General features: G+C 43.2%; 1 protein-coding gene across 2 annotated transcripts in view; it reads left to right on the forward strand.

Annotated features, from left to right (window-relative positions):
• Positions 1 to 3,712: 3,712 nt before the first annotated feature.
• LOC135174812 (ADP-ribosylation factor-like protein 8B) overlaps positions 3,713 to 23,606 on the forward strand; it is a 31,489-nt gene continuing 11,595 nt past the window's right edge. The window contains exons 1-2 of one of the 2 annotated variants that reach the window (XM_064142366.1): positions 3,713 to 4,178; positions 8,847 to 8,927. In XM_064142366.1, coding sequence (XP_063998436.1) covers positions 3,990 to 4,178; positions 8,847 to 8,927 — 270 coding nt within the window. In that variant the 5' untranslated portion in view covers positions 3,713 to 3,989. The remainder of the gene's footprint in view (positions 4,179 to 8,846; positions 8,928 to 23,606) is intronic. The other variant, XM_064142365.1, reaches the window with a different exon arrangement.

Below are 23,606 nucleotides of genomic sequence, written 5' to 3' on the forward strand. Positions count from 1 at the left end.
GCAGTAACCCTGCTCTGCTTTTGTTTTCCTATCAGAAAATATACTTATTCAACAGAACTTCAAGATCCTGCAGAAGAATTATACCATAAATTGGCAATCTCTTTCTGGAACGCAGTGCTCCCTCAGGCTACTAGCAGAGTGAGATAAGACAATAGGTTGCCATTGCCAAGTGATGATTTCTTGAGGCAGGGACCTAAACACCCATTCAAAGGGAGAATAAGGGTACATTGCAGTCCCATAACAATAATACTGTCAATGTCACAAAACAGCACGAAGCACCTTACTTCTGGGACAGCTAGTAACTAAGGGCACTGGACTAATAACAGACTTGGACTATTTGGATAGCCTATACACTGTTTCATTATGTGCTGCACATACCAAAATTAGGAATCCATGATGCAGAGTTCTTGAGTTAAAAACTTTGATCTGTCCCACTCTGCCAGTGTAACAATCCTTACAGAAAACTCATTTTATCTCTTCCCTCATTGGAGCATGACAGAAATTTAAGATACATTCTGAAGAGTCTCTGATGTGCAAGCTAGCAGAAGGCATGGGTGATGAACACAGACACTGGCATATTACAGTGCTTTCACTGGCAAGTTCAGTAGTCTTTCCATTATCTTTTACAAAGCAGCTTCTTGACTCTGGCCTACAAGCAGAAAAGATGGCTAGTCTCTCACTAATGCAGTGTCTCATTGGCAGAAAAAATCTACGTTTCTTAAACGTTTTGTGTATTACAAGAAACTCAAAATATGAGAGACACCATGTCTTCTCATGCCATCCTCTCTAGATAATTCATTCAGCTACAAGCCTCTCCTCATTAAGATCTTCAGCTATCACTAAGGTACTTTCTTAAAACTACAGAAAATGTTATCTGACCTCTTTTGTAGTACCTCGAAGTAGAGATTTAGGGCCCAAACACCTTTTTTCTCTTCAAATGTGGAGATATCTGGATATGCAGTACTGGTTCAGGTCACCACCATCTGAAATTTTTCATAGCACAAATAGGTCTCTGCAATGCAGAAAGCTAATTTCCTAACACTTCAGAGAAGAGCACTTGGAAGAAGCAATATGCTAGATGCTGCATGGCCCTGTTACACTGCTAAATTTGTTCCCAAGTACGTAAAGCTCAATAGACAAGACAGAAAAGTGAAATACTTTATTGATGGCTAAATGTTTCCCAGATTCAGTAGCTCATCTACAGTCACATGGGTAATGATTTGTGGCCTTCTGTGTCCTAGCTATGTCTTTTAGCTACAAGAACAAATGCCTCCCAAACTGCTAATTATAGCAAGTTAGCAGTATTTTACATAGAATATTCTATTTCCAAACTTCAAAATAAAGAATACAGTTTTGTAAAAGATGTACAGATTTTAGACTAATATAACAGATCTTTGAACCTGGACAAACACTTCAAGAATCTTTCATGTATTTTGACTCCACAGAACCTGTAATAAAAGACTCCAGTCAGTGTACAGCTGCATTAATGCTTTAGAATTTACCTGCTTAACCTCTGCTAGCCTCATATGAGGGTATGACTGCAATATATTTTTCAAAATGTGTTATGGTATCTGTGATGTACTGTTCCTTTAAGTGGCAACAATCTGTACAACTGCAGAATTTAAACATTCTTGCAAATGATAGACTGTTCTCTAAATTTTAAGTGAGAATTCCCCCCCTGCAGTTAGCAGAACCACTTAATTCCCAGAAACCACTCTGACAAATGGACTGTCTTTATTCCACACATTGCCAGTTGTTTGATATGTGGAGATAGGAGAAATCCTTTTATTTTTCAGTTTTAAGACAGCCATAAATACTTCATCTATTCACTTAATTTTTGATAATTGTTTTGACTGAAACAACTTTGGAAAAATAAAAATGTAAGATACATAACTGAAAAACAAACAAAAAAAAAATAGTGTTTTGCCTATGAATTATTTCCTGGTCCTTTTGCCTATCCAAACAGAATAATCCATTAATCTCAATGTCAACTTTCTACCCACATCTCCAGTGATTCCCCAGTTATGTTTAGCATAAATGGTTAATGGCTGGTAAATATGTGACTGCTAGCTGAAAGGAAGATAATAGGCACGTTCTCTTTGTCCATCTGGCTGCTACTAAGCAAGTAAGACAGCATAGTCCTGCCGTGCTCTCCTCCAATGTAGGGTCAAGGTCAGCCTCTTCTCTTTCAAAGGTGGCCACAGAAAGATTTCAGGAAACTTTGAGAGCTGTATTGTGCTCTGAAACTGCTGCAGACATCATAATAATACTCCGTTTTAAGAGTGGAATACAAAATGCTCGTTCTATCCCAAAACATCAGTACTGGGGAACAGCAGCAGGAACGAAGGGACTACCTCTATCAAGGGGCAGCTCCTTAAGCTACAGAGGAAACTGGGACTCAACACTGAAATCTGTCAGCTTTCCTCCAGAGTTTGCTGGAGGGAAAGTATAGCATTGAAGAAATAATTCTTCACATCAGCACTGGGTGACCGGGCTAGCTCCAGTGTCAATTTTCCAAATGGAAAGGTAGTCCTTAAATTAAAAAGAGGCAAATAAATGAGTATCTATTAAAAAAAAAGATAGAATCACACTATGAGTCATGTTGACTTGTAGCCCACAATCAGGCAAATGAAAATACACTGAAGTTTTTCAGCTTCAAAGTAGCACCAGAAACAGCTTGTTACTGACAGCTAAGATGCAAGGATCTTCAGTTCTTGTGGGTCTGACCATAACCAATGAAGCTCAGCCAAACTACATTCTCTAAAGAGCTGACTTGTAATCTCTAAAAAGAGAGTGATTTTGATGAAGCTGCTATTTTTCCACCACAGTATTCATATCAAATTTTTTAAAGTGCTTTATTTTATACCTTTATGAAAGCCCCTCATCAATCAATACCATCAGCATTGTAGCCTTTTAGAACCTCACCTGTAATATTAGCATCATATATAATTTTCGTGACAACCTCAGAGACTGGCAGCCGGATACAGATTAAGTGACAGCTCAGTATTTATAGAGAAAATGAGCCCAATTGTGTGTGTCAAGACTGCAGACTAAATGCCACTTTTTCAGTGCAGGCATAAGTCTCCTGGTAAAATTATGTATCCCATAAAAAATCACCACTGCAAGCATCTCCTATTAAAGCAAGGCAGTGTGCTATAGCAGACTTCCCAAAAACTGTCAGAGATGAACACAATTAAAATCACGATAAACTCGGGATCTTAAAGCCTGTTTCTATATAATGACCAATTCAAGAATGTCATGGGAAGAGTGGAGGTTCTAGGACACTGAGAACCACTATCACTAAAGGTGAAGGATCTACAGAATTGATCCTGTCAATCTTCTCAAGCCAGAGATGCACTCGTAGGCCTCAGCGATCCCTTATTGGCTGCGGGGTGCTGGGCTGCCAGCCAGTGGAGGCAGGCCTAAACCGGACTCCAGCCTGTCGCACCCCCGCCAGGACCAGCTGTCTACCTAACACGATCCACGGTGCCCCATCTATACATTGCGGTGCTCGCAGCCACTCTTCTGCTCCATGGGGATTGCGGTGCCTTCATGACACTGATAAAAACCATAAGCACTGAAGAGACGCCGCTCCATCTACTTTCCCCGCCACGTCTCGAGCCCGGGCCCACTCACCAAGTCGGGTGGCAGTAGTTCTGCCCGCCCCCCGCTGCGGCCGCGGTTCCGTCATCTCATGCGACGGCCGCCCCTCCACCCGCCCCAGACTCGCGCAAGCCCGTCCGATCACCCTGCAGAGTACCCTCGCCATTCCCCCGCCCCCGGACGGGCCAAACCAACCCTGACCCCTCCCTCGTCTGCAGCAAGTGGCAGCGGGAGAAGGGCGGTGGCGTTATCACGTGAGGGGCCTGCCTGGCTCTTGGCTCCCCGCGCAGCCTCGCCGGAGCTGACCCCCGTCTCTCTTCGGATCCTTCCGTCGTCTGGCGTGGCCTGGCCCGTCCTGGCGCAGTGTCGCCTAGCCCCGCGCAAGTATGCCTAGCAGCGAAGCGGTGCCGGTGGGGCTGGGTGCCTGCCGCAGGTCGGGGGCACTGGCCGGGATGCTGGCATTGGTGGCGCGGCTGCTGGAGTGGCTGCGCTCGCTGTTCTGGAAGGAGGAGATGGAGCTCACCCTGGTGGGGCTGCAGTACTCGGGCAAGACCACGCTGCTCACCGTGCTAGGGGTACGCTGCTGCCGCCCGGCCACCTCGCTGGCCAGGCACTGGGGCAGAGCAGAGCAGGGCAGGGCAGGGCGGGGGGCTTTCAGGGCGGCGGTCCGCGGGAAGCGGGAGGAGTCGCCTTTGGGCGGTGGCGAGGCCGGGGGACATTGGCCCGGCAATCTGGCATGGCTGGAGGGTTCGCCTTCCCCGAGCTGCCCACTTTTCTGTGCTCGCACTGGCAACAAGTGCGGATTTCGCCTCTAATGCATGCAGCGGGGCCGCCTCCTGTCGTGAGGTGTTACGGCAAAGCACTGCGGACGGAGGGGAAGCAGCTGGTGGGAGGAAAGCCCTTGAACCTATTGCAACCACGAGGATCTCACAGCAGTTTCAGATGTGTGTGAAATTGTTTTATGAAGGCCAAAGAAAATGCCTCCTGCGTCTGGCTGCAAAGCAGGCCCGTCTCAAAGCATATTCCTGGGCACAGACTCCTGCAGGTTTACATGACCGGCATATCCAGTAACTCGGAATACATCGTGAAGCCTCCAAGGCCACAAGTGCCCTGTCACTGAATTCTCCCCTCCCATCAGCTGCATCAATATCAATGCTTGCTACAATTCCTTGATAGCTGTTTCCCATCTTTCAAGTCTGATTTTGGCGTTCCCTTTATCCCAGCCACACCTTCCCACTGTGTGTGGTGCATGCTGACACCTACCATGATGTTTTCCACCTTGTCACCATACTGAAATGTGTGCCTCATCTTTGATGTGCGTTCTGCCTTTTGGTGTTTGGGTCCATCCTGAAGAGTTACTTAACCATTGGAAGATGGAAACAAAGACATATGCTAAATATGATTACCAGTAGTCATGAAGTACATACCCTGTTCTGTGAGGTGATCACTGCTGTTCGAGGTATTGCAGCATCACCTGCACCAAGATAAATGTTCCAGATATTCTTCAGTCCTTGTCCTGAAAAAACACTGCATTTCAAACTGGGGGCTGTATGGCCTAAGTCAAAGAGATTGAGGCAACAGTGGCATAATTACATGGTATTTTTTATTTATGTTCATATATAATTATGGATTATGGGAAAAATAGATTGTGAATTTGAGTGAAGAAGTAGAGAGCAGGAGAAAAAAGAATGAGGTGGGAAGAGTGCACAATGAAATTATGTCTTCTAGTGCATCAGGAATCAATACTCATAAAATATCTGGAACTGGTATATTTGTTAGGTGCTCATATAGTCTTGATAACACAGCTGTTGTCTCTTGGAAGTGTTTGTGTCCCAAGGGTAGTCTCTTCATGAGGAAGAGCTAGATGACATGACAAATTATATTACTCCTTGGATTGATTCATAAACAGAACAAAGAAGAACACAGCAGTTTAAAGGCCTCTGTAACAGTAGCATGTGGCATTAGAATTAGTGTGTGACTCTGCATTCACTACTCCACCAGTAAGTTGGCATCATATGTGTTTGACCTTCTTGTGCTAACCTTGAATACCAGAGCACTGCTGTTACAGAAGGTCTGATTTTGCCAGCAGTTGTATTACTTAAGAATACTTTACCAGACATCCACATTTTCTGATTTGGGCAGTGTCATGGGATGCAGGTTTTGGAGGTTTTTTGGGTCTTTCGTTCAGGAGATGACATCTGTGTTAGTCACCAAAAGAAGGTGGTTGAAGAATTTGGGAGTAAACAATTTAGGATAAATCAGTTGGTAATAGCTTACTCTAAAATGCAGTTGATACAGGGGTTGGCAAGCAGGGAGCTCTGTGTGTTTGTAGCTAAACTGACAAGATAATCGTAATTGTTACAAAATACTTGCTGCTGAAAATGGAAACTGCAGTAGATCATAAAAGCAAATGGTAGGGAATTGCTATTTTTTCCACTTGGCGATAATATCAGAGATCCTATCATGCTAACACTGAATAAACACCCTTTGAGATAGTCTCCTCCATGAAGAATTTGAATCCTATTTTGTCTTCTGTTACTGGTGGAAACTTTGAGTAACATCACTGTTTCTTGCTCTGTGTGTGTGCTGATGATATGGAATAGAATCTGACCCATGGTTGTTGATACCATAGGGGGTAATGACAGTGTTCATTGTCATCCCAAAATTCAGAAACATTTAAAAAGGACATTGCAAACAAATGAGTTATTTTCATCTGTGTCAGGATGTGCTTTTTTTTTACTGCTGTCTAGCAATAAACTTGTGTTAGAGTTTTTAGTTTCCATATCTTGAATATTCACAAAAGTAGGTAATTTATTGTGTATAACTTACTTAGCAAGCTAAATGAAACAGATTTTGTAGCTTATGGTGCTTACAGTACTTGAAACAAAACACACTAATCAGAGCTTTTGGGTTAATGTGGTCAAAATATTCAAAATAGTATTTTTTCTTCATTGTGTGAGAAAATGAAGAACTTTAAATGTAATGCTTTCATTGTAGCTAGTTCTCTTCAACCAAAATGGAGGACTAAAGACACTATGGGACACTAATTCTTTGCATTCAATCCTCAATTCCAGAGAGGTTTACAATTTTCTTTTTTTTTATAGTTATTTTTATCTTCCAGTTTAGCATGTTACATATGATGTATAATCTGCTGACAAAAGTAGAATCATGGTGATAAAAGAAAAATCAAGGAGTGCTGGTAAATGGCTTTACAGACCAGATGCACGTTTTTGAGGATGTCTGTAGCAAGCTACACAGTACCAAACTTTGTAGAAATGTTTGGTTATAGTAGTTGATAATATGCAAACCTAAATAGCAACCACTGCAGAAGTGTCTGCAGCTACTAGTTTGAGATCTGTGATATGTAATCTTGTAAAGGCCCAGATCTACCCTGACCAAGGAAAGCAGAGAGATAAAAGAGAACCAGAGATATCCTGACTTCAGCAAGTAAGAGAGGCCTGCTGATCAAAGATGAAAAAGTCCTGTGAGGAAGACTGCTGGCATTCATCTCAGATGACCACCGGGCGGAAGTGTGGAACTGGGGCAGAGAGTGGGAAAATACCTATGTTAATGCACTCACAAGAAATAATTGTGATAATGGTACCTCTCATTATGAGTATGCATGCTCCTACAACATAAACACATAGGGTGTGCAGGATTGATGGAGCAATCCTGCCTGCACCCAGCGCTGTAATAAGTATACCTACTTCATAGCTCTGCACGAGTTTTGAGGTCCGTTTTGCAGGTCAGTGGCTTTCTGTGAGTTTGTTTAAATAATAGCCTCCTGAGTTGGCTGACTGGATTCCCAAGTGTTCTTCTGCTTGAGTAATGATGCTACATTCTCAGGGTTTATGTCATCATATCTGTTCATATATCTGTCCTCCATGAATAAGTGTACTATATATCTTAACAAATTAGGCCAATACCTACTACAGGAGGTGGTAGCTAATTGTCTTAGTCCATCCAGTTGAAAACTTCTGTCACTGCTGAGTATCTGTATCAGACTGCAGGTGCATTTATCTTCACAGTCTTTTTCTTACTGCTATTGACAAGTCACTGAAACAAGGAAAAAGGAAGGATAGAATAGGCTTTCAGAAACAAAAGATGTGAAAGATTTATAGGACAAAATATAGCAAGAAGGTTTACATAGGGGTTAGCCAGGTAATTGATGGAAGTTCTTTCTTGCCTGAAGGATCTAATTCCAAACCCCGAAATTTCTTGAGAGAATCAAGTGACCATCAAAGGTTACATTGTTTTTAAAGTTCCAGATAAAAAATAATTAATCTTATTTTGTGAACACAAACTGGGGACAGTGTGTTCTCACTCTGCTACAAAGAAAGGCTGCAGAAAATTTACAGAGAAAAGAGTAGCACTGGGAGTAGTGCGTGACAATGTGTGTAGTGAGGCTCCCCCAGTATAGTCTGAAGCTTTTCATGTAGGAGTGATCTCTTGGGACCATGCCTGCTTCCATATCCAAATACCTGTATTTTCTTCAGTTAAAACCTCGGGACACATGGAGTGATGGGGTGGGTGAAGAGAATGTGGGCAGATAGGTGTGAAAGGGTGGTACTAAATCCAGAAAGTCCTGCTTTCCTTTCTAGATGACTGCTCTGGGTGTTGCAGAGAGTTCCTGGGTCTCCATGCAGGCAGAACTGTTAAGTAACCATCTTAATTCCCCGTGCCTAGAAGACATAATAAGTTTTTTATCATTTTGATTTAATAATGAGTTATCTACTGAGATTTGTGTTTCTCCTTTCTCCTCAAAAACTGTCTTCTGTAGTGGGTAGGTGTGTGTGCAGTTCTTGTGAGTTAAACCATTGTTAAGGTAGAGAGGATCTACAAGGCGTAAACCTTGTTTAGTCTTGTGTAATCAGTTTTGTCATATTTTATCTTGGGGGTTGGACTAGGTGACTTTTAAAGGCCCCTTCCAGCCTAAAATATTCTGTGATTCTGTATTTTAACCATGTTGCTTCCTGGTTTGCTGAAGGATCAGATGAATAATTACGTGGTTTCTGGAGTGATCTTTGTTGCTGAGGAGAATAAAAGATGTTTAAAGGGGCTGAAGTGGAGCAGCCTTCCTTGGTGTGACAATGGAATGCTGGACAGTTTTCTTGCAGAAAATAAATGGCTTAGTTTATACTGTTGTGTAAAATTTAAAAAAAAATAGATTGCAAATTAGAAACTTAACTGTTATGTGTCAACTATTTTATAATATTTTTACTTTTTTTTTTTTTTTATTCTAGTCGGGGCAGTTCACAGAAGATATGATTCCTACGGTAGGCTTCAATATGAGAAAAATAACAAAAGGAAATGTTACCATAAAGGTAGGTGTGTATCTTTGAATTAATACAGAGTGAATAACCAATAGACAAAGCTATTTCATCTTTGAATGTGAAAACATAGAAAATTTCTTTTTAAGATGATAGGATCACTTTTCTTTTTCTATCTCAAAAGCTACTTTTTAAAAGTATGTAGTTTTATATTTCTCTGTTACAATAATGTATTCTATTTCATTATATGCCAGACACTCTTTTGGGCTGGAAAGTTGTAAAATTCTGATGTATTAAGAGAGCTGAGTTGAATCCTAGAGGTGCTTCTTGTCCCTCTCTCCTACTCACAACCATGAGTGAAATCTGAGGTGGCTTTACTTCCTACTTGCATATCTCAGTGGAGAGTGCAGTTTAGGTCACAAAGTTTGCTATATGGAAATAGAACTCCTAAGTCAGTTGTCAGAGAACCATCTTTTAGGCCTATAGAAATACAGATGATGCCAGTTTGGTTGTGATTCATGCCATGGGCATCAAAATAGAGGTAAAGCTCCAGTAGCATTATGGATCACTCTGTTTCCATTATGAAGGGATTGAATTCATAGAATCTAGCAGGAGACCTCCAAGATCATCCAGTCCAACCTATCAACCCAACCCTATCTAATCAACTAGACCATGGCACTAAGTGCCTCATCCAGTCTTTTCTTGAACACCTCTAGGGACGGCAACTCCACTGCCTCCCTGGGCAGCCTGTTCCAATGGCAAATCACTCTCTGTCAAGAACTTCCTCCTAACATCCAGCCTATACCTCCCCAGCACAGCTTGAGACTATGTCCACTTGTTCTGCAGCTGGTTGCTTGGGAGAAGAGACTGACTCCCACCTGGCCTCCCTTCAGGTAGTTGTAGACAGCAATGAGGTTACTCCTGGGCCTTCTCTTCTCCAGGCTACCCCAGCTTCCTATGAGCCTTTCCTCATAGGTCTTGTGTTCAGGTCCCTCACCAGCTTTGTTGCCCTTCTCTGGACACATTCCAGTGTCTCATATCTCTCTTGCATTCATAAGTTTTACCTAAAATTAGGAGAAGTGAATATAGGGTTTTGCCTTCATCTTGACTTTTCCTTAGTTTTCCCTCCCTTGGTTCTAAAGATGCTCTTTTTTACCTCTGGTTAGGTGTAACTCCTAAATCTAGGGAGGACTTAAAAATTACCTGGAAATTTCATTTGTAAATTACATCACCTATAATTTGAATGTGCATATCTTAACTGTTTACCATTTCTATTTTATGAGTTGGTAAATGGTGGTTAAAGGGATTATTAACTTATATTGGCTAGGAGATGTTAAAACCCGGCTAAACCCTCTAAATCTAAAAGAAGTATAGTGGTATGAATAGTGTGGCTGACTGTATTTCTTGTCTTATTGCCTTGCTATACTTTTTCAAAATTGCAGGTGACTGTAGAGCCTTCAGCTGTAAATTTCACTTGTGTATGTACTTGTGTGTAGTAAGCTTGCAGAATAATCAGTAGGTTCCTCTACAGCTACTTGTATGTTACAGTGCCTAATAAGCCACTCTTTTGAAGTCAGTTGAAATGGAAAGTCTAATGTCACCCCACTGCTTCATCACTCCATCTCTTCTTTCTGTATCTTGACATTTATGTCAGGTTTAGCTGAAATAAAAGCTCTGAACATTACTCATGAAATTTTGCTAGACTGCCAGAAATAAGTCATGGTGAGTATCTTACAACGAGGTCTACAGTAAAGACTAAAACACTTAAAAGAAAAATGGAGTAAAATGGAATAAAAGTAAAATAGAAGAGAGTCATTATTGCCTTGGTAATTGCTAGTTTATGACTTTGCGCAAGTTTGTTGTACGTACATGATTAGAGCCTGCTTTGGGAGAGAATCTGACCTCACTCTTAATGACTGAGCATGTGAGCAAGAAATAAGGTTAGCATTCTGCAGTATAGGAAAGCAGGATACAGACACAGGGAAAGTCATGCATTTTGGGGGCAGCCTGGATACACTGACTTAGCTGCAAACCACCATGTTTAGAGGCCATAGTCTGGACAGGAAGAAATCAGTCTCTCAATCTTGTGAGAAAACAGAAGTTTTACTTCATCCTTCCACTCTGATAGCTGCAAATGTCACCTGTTGCTAGAGGCTTGCCAGAGTTCTGTATTCAGTAGGCACACAGACTGCTTGTGGATTTAGTGGCTGATGGTCAGTGATATTTTTTTTAAAACAGAGTTTAATACTGTATTGTTAGGCTTTACAGACTTTGGATGGTGTTAATGTTATTTTTTCTAGTCCTTGTGATTAATTAACAATACTAATTATGGAAGTGAATTTATGGAGCAGTCAGTTAATGAGTATCAGAAAAGCTGTCTGATTGATGTGCTCATCATGTGTATAGATTTTCTCCATCAAGATTCTCTTTATTTTACACAAACATGTACAGTAGCTGTGACAGCAAATCAAATAGTGTATTTACAAGAACTTCAGAAGTACTGCCTTAGTAGTACAAATGGATACCAAGGCCATTCCATGCTTTCTTGACCTTTTATACATCAATGACTTATGTGTAAAAGTGTGGAAGAATTTCTCACCAGTCGAGGACATAAAGTCACAAACATGGGTAACTGGTGCTGAGAACGTCCTTGGTTCCCAGCGAGGCCAGGAAACTGAGATGTAAACAACTGAGCACCCCACACACAGCTGCAGTGGGCAGAGACTAGATAACCAAGGGGGCTGGAGTGGGTGGTCTGGAAGGCTGACCCTTAGAATGTTGTGATAAGTTAACCTATGCACACCTTACATGTAACTCTGGACCCTCTGACTGTAACCAATCTTAAGCTGAGCACGCCTCTTGCTAGAACGCATATAAGTCACTGTATCATGGAAATAAAGTGGATTTGACCATCTAACCATATTGGTGAACAAAGAGTCATCTTCCCATAGCGCTCCACCGAACGTGTTTCCCAACATCTGGCGCTCGAACAGAGGAGTCAGGACACAAGCCGGCCGCAGGTGAGACTGCGTTGGGGGCCGGAGGGTTGGCCCGAAGACAGAGGGGTCTGATCAACTTGTGGGACGTTCTCCGTATCGGAGAGAGTAAGCGTCATTCCGTGCCACTGGGCCGGGTAGCGCTGCCCGGAGGTGGCAGTAGTCTGGACGTTCATTTCCGGAGTGAACAGCCCGTGTGTAAGGCAGGTAAGGCCCACAGTGGATTTGCTGGGGCACTGCATCTGCTGGCGTATTTATCTCGTGAGAGAAGTTCGCCGGACATTGAGCTCTGAGAGCTGCTGGCCCGGGCGTATGCGCAGGGTCATGCGCGTAAAGAGCCTCCCGTGATTTTAAGATAGAAAGTGCAGTGGGAGGTCGGAGACGCACTGTGGGACGCGGTTCTTAGCAACAGAACAGACTCTGAGTCGACCCGCCAGCTAAGTCCCGCCCGGCGGGAGGTGCTCCGCGCGTTACTAAGGATGAAAGCCGAAAGAAACACGGCAGCGGCGGTTTTCCTGGTACTTCTTGCCCTGCCGGCCGTTACAAACAGCTCTGACGTGTGTGCGGCGCCAGGTTTCTCCTCCGCCCCCGCCCCGAGCGTCCCGAAGAAAGAAAGCTCCGTGGTTCAGTTTTTCGGTCTCGGCAGAGCTGCTTCCGTTAAAGGCGTGGCTGGGAAGGTTGTCAGCTCTGTGGTGGAGTTGAAAATGAGCGTGCCGTACGATCCCGGCGGGCACCCACGTCGCCCGCCGCCCGCCCCGCCTCCGCGCCCGGTAACCCGATTGTAGCCACGTTGACCGCAACAGCAATACGCGGTTTGCAACAAGGTTGCCGGCGATTTGCCTTTATAGTACCATCTGTGACTGAAGCTGAGCCTGCGAGCCGCTCTGAGTGCACAACTTTGCCGCGAGGCATGCAGACCACATCAACTCTCTGCTGATTGTTCGTTGCAAAGCATTGCCAGCCCCCCGAAAAGAACTGGGCGTGTGCAATTGTTTATCACTATGTGAATGACTTTGTTTTCTGTCCCCGCTGACGAGTCTTAGTCTCCGAGAGACGTCTCATCTTGCTTCAGCTCTGTGGGCTGCGCGTAGGAAGCTAAGGACTTTTTGATCGGTCTAACCGGAGCGCTGGGAGAGATGCGCTTGGGACTGAGTTGTTGCGGCTGCCTATAGCGACTCACTGACACACCCATGATGGCGGCTGCCCGTAGCGACCCGCCGGCAGCCAGTTACAATCGCTTCTCAGCTTGGAAAAGTTTTCGGACCTGCCGCGCGGAGGGCGGCTGCCTGCCACTGTGTGTACTGTGTCGAATCTGCCGCTGTAGCCCGCGCGTCCCCACAGATGGCTGCATGTGATACGGGACACGGACTTTTAGTTTTCAGCCGGTAAAAGACGTTACTGAAGGTACAGAGGAACGGACGGTAAAGAGAATGACCGACGGCAGACGCGACTGCACCGGACGGCTCGGGACCCTCCCTTTCCCCGCGGCTCGGCGGAACAGTCTTCAGATCCGCCCCCGCCCGCCTCATCCCAACGGACTGCATCCCAAGTGCCCGATGGGTCTCCCGCGAGTCTTCAACAGCTGGGGGACTGAGGGGGATGCTGATGGGGTCGGTGGGGTCGGAGAGGTTGTGGGTTTTCCTTGGGTCGTTTCTGAGTTTTAGGTCGATTTACATTTGTATGGCTACAGGGGGATTAGCGATTGGATAGCTCACAGCTTAACCTCTGCTTTTTTTTTTTCTCTCTCTCTGTCTTGAAGAGTCTGAGAGGAAAGACGGCAGTTTGGAAGTTTTCAGAGTAGATTTCATATTGTGTAGTAAGGATTGATGGTAGGGGGAGGGAAGGACGGAAACGGCAAGTGGTGGCTGACCTGAAACAGCTGGGGGTTGGGCGAGATGGAGGGCCAAGGACAAAAGCGGCGCTGCGGCTGCTGGCCTCCTCCCCCTCCTCCTCCCACCCCTCTAGCCACCTGTGGAGGGCCCGCGGGGCCCCGTTCCCCCCCTGCCCGTTGTTTCTTTTACTGATTTTTTTTTTTTCTGCCGGAGTTATCTCCTCTTACAGATTTTTTTTTCCCTGCTGGGAGGCAGCGAAGCCTCGAAGCTGTATTGACAATTCCAGATGTGAGGAGAGAGCTCTTCACTGAGGGACTGATTGGATACTGGAATGGGCTCCCCGGGGAGGTGGTAGAGTCGCCGTCCCTGGTGCCCTGGGACTGTCAAGCAAGGGTTGGAACGTGGCGCTTGGTGCCATGGTCTGACCTTGAGCCCCGTGGTGAAGGGTTGGACTTGATGACCTATGAGGTCTCTTCCAACCCTGATGGTACTGTGCTGCTGTGATACTGTGCTACTGAAGACAGATGTCAGAAAGTTTATGGAAATGGTAGCAAGAATGACGAGGATGACTTAGGACCATTTTTGCCCCTGTTACAGGCATGGACACGCACAGGTGTATTTTTTTAGTCATCTGATGATAACAGTTTGCGTTCGAGATGATAGCTGATAGTTCCTGGCTGGGGTATTCACCATCGCCTTGCTGGTTAATTCCTTTTGCACCCACTGCTCAGTGGCAAAAAGAAAAAGAGGGAGATTGCTAGGCCATAGCAGAGATGCCAGTGCCACTGACCATGGGTGGAAAATTATACAGACACGGAAGGCACCAAGCAGGACAGACTAGAACTCAGATGCATTGCCTCTCACAGCGAAGGGTATAGGCACTGAGATTCACATTGCAAGTCACTAACCAGATTCTGGACTAGGAGCAGGGAATGATAGAGCTTGTAGGCTAATGCCAGTCAGCTCCTTCCCCCAATAACAGATAAAGACAGGACTAGCATAGAAGTTTACTGGAACAGCTGCTAATTGCATGAAATGAGTCTTGTGACAATTCTGACTTTTCCCTTTTTTGAGAATACCGTGGTATTGTTATCTTCTTGAATTTTCTTTGCTTTTCTTGAAGTTCCTATAGCTGATAGATTCTTAGAGTAAGATAAGTCAAGACTAAGGATTTGTAGTTTTGAGAACTTAGGACATAAGGATGTTATGGGATGTTTTTCTTGGGTATATCTAGGCATTATTGAAAAGGGGAATATGGATTAGAGGACAGTAGGATAGCAGAAGAAATCTTTTCCTTCTCGAGATTTTTCTAATCACAGCATACAGACTAGGCCAGTGGATCTGCTAGCCTAGGCAATGGATGTGTCTGCATTTGTTCTTGCATCTGCTTGTGTTTGACCATTTATCTTCACAGGCCTTGATGAAGACCAACCTGATTATGACCAACCTGTTTTTTCCCTAAGGTGAGCAGAAGTCTTGCTCAGATGGCAGAACTGTGAAAGGACTTGAAAGAAGCACTGACATGATGATTGTATTTGTATGGATCTTTAAGGTTTGGACCATGGCTAATGAATTTGGGTATTTTTACGAGTTTTCAGTGATTGTGGTTTAATGGAATAGGTTCAGTTTGACAGCTTTGTAAAGGCCAAGGCCCACTCAAATTGGCATAAGATGGCAATGTGACTTTTTTCTCTTGCAAGGGCCCTGCAAGAGATAAAAAACACTGCCCTAAATTCTGAGAGCAGATGAAGAACTGTGGGAAAAGGCCTAAGTAGAATAGACGGATAGTAACATCTAGGGCATATCTTTGTATTGTATTTAGAGGTTTGTAGTTCTTAAGCACAATAGTCAGACACAGCTCATAGCTAAGGAGTGTAATGAGATCATCGAGTGAATCCAGAACTATGGGAGTCTGAGAAGAATACTTGACAGCTGATTGACCTACAAATCTGCAATGTCGACTGCCACACAGAGCCAGCGAAGACGTGGCACACCTGCACTCTCCTGTGACTGTGATGTTCGTCTGCACTTTTGAGTTTCTGAACGAATGGCTTACCATCACTTGCAGAAATAACTTTTGGGATTGTTAGCTAAGCTTGGGTTGTTAGCTTGTCAGACTAATGCTACTGATGAAAGCTCTAACAGGTTTATTCCTTTTGATTGTAGCACTGTTGATTTGTAGCTGCACCATTCACCCCTGTGTTAAACAGCCTATGATAACTTCCTTAGCAACGAGGGTGGACACTGCGGTTCAAATGACAGTGACAAGGCCCATGTTAGACCCTTAGGTGCTTTTGGAGCAAACAATTGGTGTTATGGTGTCAAAGCATCAAGAAGGGGCCGAGGTCATCTGTTGTGGGACAACAGAACCGCTAAGGCACTTCCCACTGGTGTGTTCCTTATTTGTGGTGATAGAGCCTGGCATGGCATACCAAAGAACATTTATGGAGGTCCATGTTATCTGGGTAAATTGACAATGTTTGCCCCTCATCTTAGTCAACTTAGGAACCTAGCCCGACGCCGGTCTAAGCGATCTCTAAAATTGAGTCCTAATTGCAATGACAACGTTCAATTATTATCCACAGCTGCTCATGTTGCCTTAGCTGTATTTCTACCAGGAGGAGCGGCTGGAAAAGCATTAGTACAGCTAGAGAGACTCGCGTGTTGGTCAGCAAAACAAGCCAATGTCACCACAAAGGTTTTAGGACAACTATTGGTTGATCAAAATAGCCTTCGCCATGCCTTGTTGCAAAATCGAGCAACCGTTGATTTTCTTTTGCTAGCCCAAGGACACGGCTGCAAGGACTTCGAAGGGATGTGTTGTTTGAATTTATCAGATCATGGTGAGTCCATTCACAAGAGTATAACCTGGTTGAAAGGTGATATCGACAAGATCGAAAAGGAAACATCGACTTTTGATGACTGGTTGCAGCACCTGTTTGGGACAATCCCGGGGTGGTTAAGCAGCTTATTAGGAGAAGGCTTACGGCTATTTGTTATTTTCATAATAATTTTGCTATGCGCTTGTATTGTCTTTGCTTGCATTAAGAAGAGCTTAACTAAGGTAGTTAGCCAGGTGTGGGTTGCTCAAAAAGAAAAAGAGGGAATTGTGGAAGAATTTCTCACCAGTCGAGGACATAAAGTCACAAACATGGGTAACTGGTGCTGAGAACGTCCTTGGTTCCCAGCGAGGCCAGGAAACTGAGATGTAAACAACTGAGCACCCCACACACAGCTGCAGTGGGCAGAGACTAGATAACCAAGGGGGCTGGAGTGGGTGGTCTGGAAGGCTGACCCTTAGAATGTTGTGATAAGTTAACCTATGCACACCTTACATGTAACTCTGGACCCTCTGACTGTAACCAATCTTACGCTGAGCATGCCTCTTGCTAGAACGCATATATGTCGCTGTATCACGGAAATAAAGTGGATTTGACCATCTAACCATATTGGTGAACAAAGAGTCATCTTCCCATAGCGCTCCACCGAACGTGTTTCTCAACATAAAAGAATGAGACCAGTGACAAAATTGTGATTTGGATTGTAATACAAAGCAGCAAATGCAGACTCATAAGCAAAAGTTGCTTGTTTCAGTAGTTAAAATTAAATCCAAAATTTTCACTTGCTTAAAGAGGTATTTTTTCCCTACTGTTCTTTCAGGCAGGTAGAGATTCTTTGTCCTCCTGTCTGAGCCTTCCATTCTCTTTCAGAAGAGTACACTTGTACTACAGTACTTTACATTTTAGCTTTACCAATATGCCCAGGAGAGGATTTGATTTTAATTATTCCTAAATGTCTGTTTCATACATTTGTTACATTATGTGTGTTGGTTTGCTGCTGATCAAAGTCCATAGATGCCACAGTCAAAATGTTGCTCAGTTTGACCATATTTCATAAATAATCCACAGGAATAGGAATTTCAGTTCCCTTGTGTCTGCCTTTTGTATCGATACAATAAGGCCAGGATTTAGAATAGAAAAGGCATTAGGGTAGTTGGGGTGCTATGCCAGTGCTGCTACAGACTTCCCAGATATGGAAGAAGATGAGGAAGCTGTTGGCGATTCATTCAACTAGGCAAATAAAAGTGATCAACAAGTAGGCAAGTCTTACAAATAAAGTATGTTTTGAGCCAGGATTGTTTTAAGTAGTCAAATTCTTAATACTGGAGTTGTCTGCATAAATGATAAAGATCAAGTTCATACAGGAAGGAGGTGTGTAATTTTCTGTGGAACTGTGCCTCGTTTTACACATTGATCTCTAAAGTTCTGTTATAGATGGTTGTTATAATCATGGTGTTAAGAATAAGTCAATGATGCAAACAGTATTAATATATGTTTTAGTTTCAAAAGTGATTTGGAAGACAGTCTGCACAGGAGAAATAATTTCTCCTAACCAGTTCTCATGGTCTTGTTGCTACAAGATCATACAGTGAAAATGAGCATGTTGTAACTCTATGTAGAGAAATATGACTTACCTATAAATGCTTGTTTCTTTAAAAAGCCCTTAAGATTAATTGCTTCTGGATTTTGAGGTTGTGGTTGAGCTATTAAATTACAGGATGTTTCCAGCATCAAAATACCTAATGTACTACAACTTAGAGATCTATTAAAATAATTTTGAAATACATAACAAAACTGATGGCTATGATTTTTTTACATTTCTGCCAAAAAAATCTACAACTGTAATTAATTAATTTGGGGTTTTAATTTCTAGTAAATTTTGTTGTTTACTGAGTGATTTGATTTTGGTGGGATTTTGCTGGTTTTTTGATCCGCCCAGCATTACTAGTCTTTTTGCTTTGGTGAGATTTAATGTTTATTAAGCTAGAATGTGGTTATAATTTCTACTTCAGCAAACAGATTTCAAGAGCATCAGAAGACCTGCATCACAAACTATTATTTTAAATGATTGCCAAGCTGCAGCTAATCAGATACCTTTTGATTTTCACAGTGATAGTCTTGTAATAGTGTCGGATATAAAAAGAAATAGAGCAACACAGGACATGCAGATGTACAGGCAATGCAGCAGCTTCCTTTTCCTTTCCGTTGCACTTAATTTTCTCAAAGTAATACCGCCAGGGAGTTTCTGCACCCTACCTGAATATTGCAGCTGAGAGGCTGCTGCGGGCAGCTACTCAGGAGACTGGAGCTGCTGGAGTTTGAACTGTGGTCACTTCGACTGTCACCACTAGAGGCCAGCGTCCTTCCACGGGAGCTGCAGCACTGGCTGTCACAGGCCACTCTGCTGAAGGGCAAAGCCAAGCTGCTTGGTACTTACTTTTGCTCTGATGTGTCAGAGAGAGAAGGCAGATTTGCATTCCTCTTCCAGTTTCCTTCGTTGCAGGACTTCTCTCTTTTCTGGATAGTGGAGTTTCCAAGCCTGCAAACAACCTCAAAGGATTAGAATCCTTCTGTTTTGTAATCATCATCCTGATATTCAGCAGCATTTTGAAAACTTCTTACCTGTCATGTCATCTCACATGGTCATGAAGTGATATATGCCTCTGTGTCTATGGCCTGTATATCTCCAACAGTGTTTCAGCAAGTAGTGGTTGTTTTGAATGGCTTGGATCACTGAAAAGTGCTGGCTGGCAACACTAGGGAAGTGATCATCCCCCTGTCCTAGGCATTGTTGAGGCCACACTTAGAATACTGTGTTCAGTTTTGGGCCCCTCAGTACAAGAAAGACATGGTGATGCTGCAGCATGTCCAGACAATGACACTGAAGCTGGTAAAGAGTCCAGGGAACAAGTTGTATGAGGAGCAGGTGAAGGGACTGGGATTTTTCAGCCTGAATAAAAAGAGGCTAAAAAGAGACCTTTTTGCTCTCTACAGCTACCTGAAAGGAGATTGTAGCAAAGTGGGGGTTGGTCTCTTCTCCTAAGTAACAAATGATAGGATAAGAGGTGGTGGCCTCAAGTTATCCAAGGGTATGTTTAAAGTGAATATTGATTAGGAAGAAATTCTTTAGCAAAAGGGTTGTCAAGTATTAGAACAGGCTGCCCAGGAAAGTGATTGAGTTGCCATCCCTGGAGGTATTTAAAACTGCGTTGATGTAGTGCTTAGGGGACATGGTTTAGTGGTGGACTTAGCAGTGCTAGGTTAACAGTTGGACTTGATTTTTCAGCTCTGTTGTAACCAAATTGGTTCTGTAATACTATGATCACACTGTATCTGGGCTGATTTCAAGGCATGGTGCTAGTTTCTGTAAAGAAGAACATTGGTGGGTTATCCCAGTGACTTGTGATAGCTATGTGTAAGGAAAAGCTGTATTCAAAAGAGTTGTGATCCATAACAGGAAGTCTAGTTACTACTGATATACCTCAGAGGTTGTTTAGTACCTTAATTAGTGACCTGGATAATAAGAGAGGCTGTACTCTCAATAAGTTTCCTTAGATAATACAAAGCTGAGAGGAGTGGCTGAGGGTTGTGCTGCCATCCAGAGGGACCTCAGTAGCCTGGAAATATAGGCTGACAAGACCCTTATGAAATGAAAGAAGGGAAAGCAGAGCGTCCTGTATCTGAGAAGCATCAATTCCTGGCACCACTACAGGCTGCCTGGCTGGAAAGCGGCTTTACACAAAGAGGCATAGGAGCCCTGATAGATACCAAGTTGACCATTGGTGAGCACCGTAGTTTTGCAGCAAGGAGACTGGTAACCTTCTGGGATGCCTTAGGAAGTGCTTTGACAGCTATTCAAAGTAAGCAATCCCTCCCTTTTACTCAGCAGTGATAAGGACTTAACTTGGAGTATTGTGTCCAGTTCTGGTTCCCCAGTACAAGAAGGATGTGTAGCTACTGGAGATACTCCAGCAAAAGGCTGTGAAAATGATTAAGGGACTAGATCATTTGTTTTATGAGGAGATGCTAAGATATGTGAGACTGTTTAGCTTAGAGAAGCAAAGGCTCTCAGAGAAAGATCTCAGGGAGATCTTCAGTGTAGCCATAAGATGTAGCCAGGCTTCTCAGTAGTGCCCAGTGACAGGGCAAGTGGCAATGAGCATGAAATGAAATATGAGGAAATTCCGTTTAAACCATAAGAAAAATCATTTTTACTGTGTGGGTGATTGAACATTGAAATAGCTTGACCAGGTTCTGGAATCTCCATCCTTGGAGTAGTCTGTCCTATGTAACCTTGCTTTGACCAAGGTGAGTTGAACTATACAATCTCAAAAGGTCCCCTCTAGCCTCAGTGGTTCTGTGACTCTCTGAAAATGAGTTAAATGAAGGTTAGAGGGTGTCTCAGAGAGTTAAGTACAGAGCATACTCAGATCAACTAAGTTGATCATCAATCTGCTAGAAAGGAAAAGTATGAAAGCACTCTTCCATTGGATAGTTTGTGAAGAGAAACCTTGGAGATGGTGTTTGTGCTTGGGAGTTGTGTGCTGCAGAATACGGGACAAAATCATGCATTAGATAGGAACCTCTCACCAGCTGTTCACAGAGTCCTAAAAGAGAGGACTATGAGTTGACCTCAAGGAATTATGTAAACCAAACTTGTGAAACACATATTTACCCAAATATCTTAGGTAATTGTTCCTTAATATTTGTTCTTTCGTAAAGAAGGTTCAACAATATCCTTTGTTTTGCACAATCTTCTTCCACTCTGTTGGAAAGCTTTCTTCTCTATAGCTCATGTGAGTTGCTATTGGGCTGCTTTTTACTTCTCTTCTATATCTGGTAGCAATTTCCTGGGAAACATTTGCTCCTCCCTCCCCTCTTTATAGGAGCATTTTTTTCTGTGTTTGTTGCATGGACTGATACTAAAAATTGATATAGGAGCTTTCTTCAGTGCTGAGGACAGAGGAGTCCATCCTTCCAAAATTACACATCGTGTGCTTCTGCTAGTACCTGCTGATTAACATCTGCCGCATACTGAAACATGTAGTTTGTGAGCTGCTAAAAGCGCAGGCTTTTTGTCCTGCACTTCTACCTGGTTATCTTACAGCACTATTACCCTGGTGCATTTGGTTCCCTGTATTCAAATGCAGCATTCTGAACATGCCTATGGTCAATCAGCTGTCTGATTTAGGACCATCCATCTACTTGGTCTGGTACTTCAGCTCCTGGCTTGAACTTAACCTGCAGCATATATAAGTATGTTCTATTCCCATATCCTTTTGGGATACCTGGGGACCATAAACGCTGTTTGTGGTTAGTTCTGTCCTCAGAAGCTTTGCCTCATTGATAAATGCTGGAAATATGTCAGGATTGCTCAAATTTGTGAGCTAGAGAGCAAGAGAGACGCATGAAGACAATGCCAAGGAGCTTTTCTGTGAGGTTAACTCTGTCATGGAAAAATGCCTTTTTCTTGTCTAATCTAACAATATTAGATTACCTTTTACCAGCATACACATTGTTGCACATCCTCCTGGCTTTTCTCTACTATTGAGCAAATACTCATTTTTGCTTTCAGGGCTATATGCTCTTCAAGGACAAGCAAAATTAATAATCACTACAGTAGTTATCGAACAGCTGTTCTGAGCTATCGGTGTTCTTACTTCTGGTCTCCTTGCATTCAGTCTTCCAAATGCAAGTTCTGTGTGCAACTTTTATCTTCTATATGCCTATTTTCACCAGAATCTCTTGGATTTTGATGTCCAGGGACTGATTTGTGATCATGTGAAAATGGGTATAAAGGGTTGCATGTGGTCATGCAGAATTAGAGCTTTATGCTTCATGGAGGACACAATACTGAGGCTAGGACGGATTGATTCTGTCTTTTTAGAGGAGTGGTATGTCTTGATTGGGAGGATTACAGTCTTATCTCTAAAACTGGGTTCCTTGTTACTCTCCTGCCGTAGAACACAATGTGGAGGTAAGCAGTACAAGGTTCAGAAAACAGTTTCTGAGAGCAGATACTGCTTTTATGTCCTGTTTAAAATCTGTCTGTTGATACTCCCAACATTGTAACTTGTGTCTGGTAAAGGACAATACACTCTCGATCATTGAGAATAGCTGTCTAGGCTTCATTGACTATGATGAGATCCTAGGTTCTGAACCAGTGCACTGACATCAACATATAAATACGTTGTTGTATGTATCTCTGTTCACCAGAGATTTGGATTGGAAGGGATCTTAAAGATCACCTGATTCCAATGCCCCAGATGTGGGTGGGAACACCTTCCACTAGACCAAGTTGCTCAAGGCTTCATCCAGCCTGGCCTTGAACACCTCTAGGGAGGGGGCTCCACAGCCTCCCTAGTCAGCCTGTTCCAGTGTCTCACCACCCTTACTGCACAAAATTTCTTTATTATATCGAGTCTAAATCTACTCTTCTCAAGCTTAGATCCATTCCCTCTCATCCTGTCACCAAGCTCTCATGAAAAATCCCTTCCCAGCTTCTTGTAGGCCCCTTTCAGATACTGGTTCCAGTAACGACCCTTGATGTACACTACTCATCACTGTCTCCATTTGGATATTGAGCCACTAACTGCAACTCTCTGAGTGAGACCATCCAACCAGTTCCTTATCCAACAAGTGGTCCATCCCTCAAAGTCTGTGCCAAACATGTTTGAAAAAAGAGCCATGTAAAACTGACATCTAGAAAAACCTGCTTTTCCCTTCCTGCAGGGTTCTTGCTAGCTGTCAAGCCCTCTTACAATATAAACTAATCTAAAGAAAAACAACTGGAGTGTTAATGACCCTTCCTGTAACTAAAAGCTTCTTGATACTTATGTACAAAAGTAAAACATAGCTGATAGCTACAGCCTTAAGAAGGAGCCTTAGAGTCATGAGAGGTATGGAAACTGAGCAGGAGACATATCTGGTGAGTTTGTTTTAGAAGAATTGAACAGATATGGCAAGTAATCTGGTTTACAGATTAAAACATAACATTATTTTATGAGAGTGTAGACTTGCAAGCACAATGAAAATTGCTAGTCTACAGTAGACAAAAGCAAATAG

This window comes from Pogoniulus pusillus, chromosome 4 (genome assembly GCF_015220805.1).
Source record: "Pogoniulus pusillus isolate bPogPus1 chromosome 4, bPogPus1.pri, whole genome shotgun sequence".
Lineage (NCBI taxonomy): Eukaryota > Metazoa > Chordata > Aves > Piciformes > Lybiidae > Pogoniulus > Pogoniulus pusillus.